The 6,758-nt window shown below is 46.0% G+C and overlaps 1 protein-coding gene across 2 annotated transcripts in view; it reads left to right on the forward strand.

Moving 5' to 3' along the window:
• The first annotated feature begins 2,807 nt into the window (after window positions 1-2,807).
• Window positions 2,808-6,758, forward strand: part of Casc4 (cancer susceptibility 4) — a 67,625-nt gene continuing 63,674 nt past the window's right edge. The window contains exon 1 of one of the 2 annotated variants that reach the window (XM_021154004.2): window positions 2,808-3,419. In XM_021154004.2, coding sequence (XP_021009663.1) covers window positions 3,093-3,419 — 327 coding nt within the window. In that variant the 5' untranslated portion in view covers window positions 2,808-3,092. The remainder of the gene's footprint in view (window positions 3,420-6,758) is intronic. The other variant, XM_021153997.2, reaches the window with a different exon arrangement.

The raw sequence follows: 6,758 nt of genomic DNA on the forward strand, positions 1-6,758 counted from the left end.
TGTAGACCAGGCTGGCCTCGAACTCAGAAATCTGCCTGCCTCTGCCTCCTGAGTGCTGGGATTAAAGGCGTGTGCCACCACACCCTTTTTTTAAGACAGTTTTTAAGAAGTCAACCAGCCCTACTTAAACAGGTTTAATGTCTGTAATCTTGAACCTCAGGTTGTAAGCAGAGTGAGCAAACTAGAAGCAGTTTAAAAGCTCTCCCATATGTGCTGCAGTGACCCACTGGGTCCAGCAAGGCCACACCTTTTAAACCTACTCAAAGGAGCATTGCTACCTGAGGGTCAAGTGTTCAGATGCTCCAGGCTGTGGGAAACATTTCTAATCCAAACCTCCACACTATTGCCTAGAGAATGTGCTTAGTTAAGGCTTCCTTAATTTTTATCTAATGGCCTCGTTCAGTTCCATGGCTCCTTGTTGCACTGTTTATCGTGCCCCTTACAGTTGTGGCTGTTTCTCGGGTTTTCTTTAGTTTTGATGACCTTTGATTTTTATTGTTGTTTTTGTCTGTGGTGGTGGGGATCAAACCTGGGGAAGCACTCTAGCACTAAACTATACTCCAGACAACAGCAAAGACAGCTTTGAGGAGTATCATTTAGGAACTTTGTAGCATATCTCCCCACTTAGATTGTCTGATGTTTTCTCACCATCAGACTGGGGTTCAGAGTTTTGAGAGGACTGCAGAGCATCCTCACCACCATATCCCATGGAGGACACACGCAGTCAGCATTTTCCACTGTTGGGGTTCATCTTGCTCACCTGGCTTAAAGAACTGGTCTTTGCCTTTATGTGGTTAAAACTGGCTATATGGATGCACTTACACACTCTTTCAGATTTCTAGATTAGACCTTGTGTGTGTGTGTGTAATCTCCAGAAGGAGAGGAAAAGAGGCTTTCAAGTCTCAGCTCTGCAATCCCTAGCATATAACTCTAGAAAAGTTATGTGGCAACCTATAAATATAAACCTTTAAAGCCCTAATGGTTAAATAGGGCTTTAAAGCACCTGTTGACAAAAAGTTTGTGCTTGTGTTTTGTAAGAGGTACGTCTGTCAGAATCCTATTTTAAAATACGACATCCTTGGGAAGAATAACATTTTAGAAAGTTAATACCATTTAATGAATTTTTCAACTACCGACTGAGATAATACATTAGTAGGATAAATGGTTAAGATTTCCAGTTTGGGAGCCTGAGATAGGGCTCAGTGGGAACGGGTACTTGCCACGTTGGATAACTAGGTTCAATCCCTAGGGCCCACATGGGAGAAAAAAACCCGCTCTTGCAAGTTGTCTTCAGACCTCCACTCATGTGCCATGGCATGCATGCCCCCTTCCAATAAACAAATGTAATAATTACTTTAAATTCCTTTTTGACCTGGCTTCCTTTTGCCAAGGCTGCTTGGTTGATATCTGAGAGTGGAGATGACTTCTCAGATCTCCTGAAGTCAGAGCTCAACTTTTGAAAACATGAGTTTTGTATGCAGTACACGCTCGCTTCCAGCTTCTGCCTCAACACCCCAAATGCTGTAATTGCAGAGAGTTAACCTTCAACTTTGATGTAAACTGGCTAGTAACAAATTCTGGTACGTTTATGTCGTTGTTGTTGTTGTTTGTATAGTATAAAAAAGAGAAACATCCCTCTGTGAAGGTATATTTTTTTGGAAGCAGATGAACTTTATTTTTGAAATGCACAGGAAACATGGAACAATTTTTCACTGTTGTAAAATCTTCATGTCTCAGAACTATCGGCCAACAGTTTGAATAAACACTTAAGTTTGTGTTCTTGACCCGGGGTCGGAAAAATAACTACAAATCCACCCTCTGGTTACACAGGTGAAAACCAGTAACTTTTTATTGTTTGTTTAAACAAATACAAAAGCAGCACGCAGAGGGAAAGAGCAGGGGATTCTCTGTAGCACTGAACATGCCGCTAAACGGAGAATAGCACCTGCTACAAAGCAGAGAGAGGAATAGCGTTAAGAGTTCTGTTACTTGGCTTTAAGCCCAGTTCAGAAGATACAGGACTCTGACGTTTCCGCACATCTTTGTTTCCGGGCTTTCTCCTGTGTAAAGTGTTGTTGGGATAGGAGGGATGTAAAACTAGGCGTGCAGAAACAACTTGTAAGGGCTGCTATTGCTAATTCGGAATGTGTCAGCCGTCAGTAACGGCGCATTAGCTGCCATTCACCGAGGGCAGCTTCTGGGCTTTCTCCTCAGCTAAGTCGAGGGAAAAGCAGCAGAGCGTTTTAAAATAGGAGCACCGCATTCTGGAATTCTTCCTGTCCGTGACAGCAGTAACCTTGGAAACCAGGCTGCTAACACATCTCAATCGCAGAGCATCCTCAAGCTTAGCTTCTCTTGCTGTATTGTCTGGGCACCGCTGTTCTGGGTGCTAATGTCAATTGTTTTTGTTTTTTTCCACCTCGGTGGCACAAACAACACCAAGCAGAAAACCTTGCAAGACACCCATCAGGTCCCATCTCACTTAGAGCCTTCCCTACTTGGTGGCAGTCTCAGAATTGGTCCTGACAGAGGACACTCTGCCAAGGGGCCAGCTGAGAGCAGGACCTCCCTAAACCTGGCCTCAGGGGACACCACCAGGTAACAGCACCACGCACACCCACCCAGCTACGCCGCGGGACCCCGACCCCGCACCCCAGGCTCCAGAGAACCCTCGCGAGACAAGACCGCAAGGGGACGAGAAGAAGCCCACTATCTCGCGAGAAGAGGGGGCGTCGGCGGAAACGAGCAAATGCCCCCCTGGGCGCCCCGGCCCCAGCCGGTGGGCGTGGACCGAGGAAACCCGCCCCCTTCCGGCTCGCGTCCCCGCCCCCAGCCTTGAGGCATCGGGTCGCGAGTACCAGCGCCGGCTTCTCCCGCTTCCCTGCGGCGGGAGTCCGCTGGCCTTAGACTCTCTCGGAGGGGGCGCGGCGGGGGCGCAGAGGGGGCGGGGAGGACCCGCGACGCCCCGCCCCTCTCCGCGCTCTGGCGGCTCGGCCTGTCCCTTGGGGTCCGGGTCCCGAGGCCGCTGAGACAGCAGGCCGGCGCTGTCCGCAGGTGTCGGCGGCGGCGGCAGCGGCAGAGCCACGGGCCTCATGGTGGGTTTCGGGGCCAACCGGCGGGCGGGCCGCCTGCCGTCCTTCGTGCTGGTGGTGCTGCTGGTAGTCATCGTCGTCCTTGCCTTCAACTACTGGAGCATCTCCTCCCGCCACGTTCTGCTTCAGGAGGAGGTGGCCGAGCTGCAGGGCCAGGTCCAGCGCACCGAGGTGGCCCGCGGGNGCTTGGAGAAGCGCAATTNGGATCTCTTGCTCTTGGTGGACACGCATAAGAAGCAGATCGACCAGAAGGAGGCCGATTACGGCCGCCTCAGCAGCCGGCTGCAGGCCAAGGAAGGCCTGGGGAAGAGATGCGAGGATGACAAGGTAAGGTCGAGCCCTTTCCTCGGCCCTCCTAGACTTTTTCTTTTCACTTCTGGGGTGGGGTATTAATATTCGCTCGCCGGGCGGTTGCTGTCTGCCGTCAGCGTGGTAGCCCTGGAAGCTCCCCAGACCCCCAGCAACCCTGTTTGTTGTCAGACTTTTCCCGGTGTCAGCGCCACATTCTCTGTTCGCTTGCAGAGACTGTAAGTTCTGGTTCTCTAGAGTGGCCTATGTGTGGATACCACCTTTCCTCCAAGCTCAGCTGCTGAGCTGGCAGTGGTTATCATCTGGCCTGTGTGGCCGCCTTCCGTTCCGGGGCACACAGGCTGCCAGGTATATGGTATGGGCATTGTCTCATCCACCTCCTGTGCAGACTGATCAATATTAATTTCTTTATTTCAGAACGCGGCCTTCTTCCCTTCTGGTGCTCAACATGTATTTGTCAACAGTATGGCTTTTTAGAAATCTCTATAAATTGATGTATTTTGTTAAGTAGATTTTTTTTATTAATAATTTTTATTAGGTATTTTCCTCATTTACATTTCGTTAAGTAGATTTTTAAAAAATGATTTTTGTGTTGAAAGTGTTGTTATAGATGAGTCAGGAACTCGTATATGAGCCACACTTGTGACTTGAGTGCGGTTAATCCATTATCTTCTCAATTTGAATTGTTAATGAAATTAGCCGAAATGGTAGAATCTAAAAATAAGTTCTTAGGAACAGAATCTTATGTCTGTCGTTATAATTCTTGAAAGAAAATAAAATTGTGTATGCTTAAATAGCTCTTAGGGCTGCTGCTTATTGCAGATAGAAAATACAAAATTTTAAATTTAAAAATCTTAAGTCTGGACTATGATCATGTCCTACTTAATAGGATCTGTTTTTACTATTTTATTGATAGTTTATAATTTAGGCAACTTCAGTTGGTATATCAGAATTCTGAAGACTTCTAGATAGGTACTATAGTAGATGACTTCTTTTCTACACTCTTAAATCTTTTAAGATTAAATTTCTTCTTTTTTTATCTAGTGTGTGTGTGTGCATGTGCATACACATGTGTGGAGATCAGAGATCTGGAGTCAGTTCTTTCCTTCCATCCTGTGGAGATGACTTCTGTTTAAATGTCTTGGCAGCAAGTGCTTTTAGCTGCTGGGCCGGCCCTTAAATTACATTTCATTTGTGTGTGTACTCACCCTAATGCACATGTGGATGTCAGAGGATAGCAGTCAGATTTCTCCTTCTACCAAGCTGGTTCTGGGGATGGAACTCAAGTTCTGTGAGATTTTATTGAGCTTCCAACCTTCCTACCCTTATTGGCCTCTACTTTCTTACTTAACGAAAACTGAGCCTCTCAGTTGTTTTCTTGTTCCCTTTTCTTCTTTATACAGTATGCACATCCTCTGAGAAGGCTAGAGATCAGCAGACAGATGTACCTTCTATACACTGAACTGTAAAACATGGATACAGTAGGTAGAGACCCGTGAGAGTTTGGAGTATTAAAATAAGATCTTCAAGATGGACCCTTTTGATCTAGCACTCTTTGTCTTGTGGTTGTGCCTCAAAAAGTGAGCTCTCGACTGTTTCTTTTCTCTGTCATCTGATGGACTTTGACCCTGTAAAACTTTTTTTTTTAATTATTTATTATACATACGTGCAGAGTAGCTGTCTTCAGCCTTCAGCCATGCCAGAAGAGGTGTCAGATCTCATTATAGATGGTTGTGAGAGCTACCATGTGGTTGCTGGGATTTGGACTCAGGACCTGGGGAAGAGCAGTCAGTGAGTGCTCTTACCTGCTGAGCTATCTTGCCAGCCGGACCCTGTAAAACTCTTAAGTATTTTAGTTTTCTGTTGCCATGGCGGAACACCCTGACCAAGGCAACTTACAGAAGATAGCATTTTATTTGTGGCTTACATTTTTATTATTTTATGTGTATGGGTGTTTTGTCTGCATGTTTTTTTTAATCTGTGCAACAGATAAGTATCTGGTTCCTGAGGAGGCCAGAAGTTTTGGGTTCCCCTGGAACTGGAGTTACAGGTGGTTTTGAGCCACCATGTGGGTCCTGGAAATTGAAGCCAAGTCCTTTGCAAAAGTCACAGAAGAACACTGGGAATGAAGTAACTCCTTTGAAACCTCAAAGCCTGCCCCCAGTGACACACCTCCTTTAACAAGGTCACGCCTCCTAATCTTTCCCAAACAGTTCCACCAACTGGAGACCAAGTGTGCAGACATGAGCCTATCAGGGCTGTTATTCAAGCCACCACATAGATAGAGGAATCCCAGTTCTGGAACCAAAAAGGTGATAATTCCTTCTTCCAGTTCATTGTGCCAGTTCTGTCATTTCCAGGATGAGAGCAAGAGACAGTGTTCTCATCACTGTCCATGAAAGTGAGAAATCAGACCCATTTCTCTAGATTCTCTCAAACTTACTATATTTTATTCTGTCTGTAAAGGATTTTAACTTGGAGGTGTATATTAGAGTGCTAGGGCAGGCATAACAGTACCACACACGAGATATAAAACTTTATTTCTCCACAGTCCTGGAGGCTTGGAGTTCCAGGTCAAGGTACAGGCAAGGGTTGGGTTTCTCTGAGACCTCTCCCCTTGGCTGCAGATGGCTGCCTTCTTGCTGCTCTATCTTGTCATGGTATTCCCTGATGGATGCATCCCAGTGCCTCATCTCCTTTTTGGATTGTGGTCCCTCTAATACATGACTGTTGTTGCAGTGAAACGGTATCTTCAGGAACTCACTTGTGCCTGCTGGGCTTGCTGCACCGTTTACTTCCCCTGCTTTTGTGATGAGCAAGGTCACAGAATCTTCTCCTGTGTGTTCAGCCACCACATACCAGCTATGCTATGCAAGTCTGCACTAATTGTTCAGGGTTGCAGGGAGGTACTAGAGTGTAGAGACTGGTGAAGGGCTTCGTCTCTGTGGCTGTGGGAAAGCTTTTATTCCTTCTAGGTAAAGGCCTTCTGGTGGGTGCTTTGGTCAGAGAAGGAGAGCATCCACACTCCTGTAAGTAGGTGGTAGCCCTTTACCTATGTGCTATAAGGAAATCCAATAAACTCGTTGGTTTCCCAGGGGTAGATGTTTCTTGGGTTTCCCCTGGGGATGCATTTTTGCAACAGCTCCACACTAATAGCCTTATTTAATCACTGCTTTAAACTCCAAATATAACTGTATTTTGAGATCCTGGAGGTTGAAACCTCAACGTATGAGTTTGAGTAGTACAGTTTACCATCATATACACAATGTAGTCTTTTTTTTTTTTTCTCTTCTTTCTACCAAAAAGCCTGTTTGTTACATAAACTGTATTTTTCTTTTTCTTTTTTTTTTTTTTTTT

The sequence above is a fragment of the Mus caroli genome, chromosome 2 (genome assembly GCF_900094665.2).
Source record: "Mus caroli chromosome 2, CAROLI_EIJ_v1.1, whole genome shotgun sequence".
In the NCBI taxonomy this organism is placed as follows: domain Eukaryota; kingdom Metazoa; phylum Chordata; class Mammalia; order Rodentia; family Muridae; genus Mus; species Mus caroli.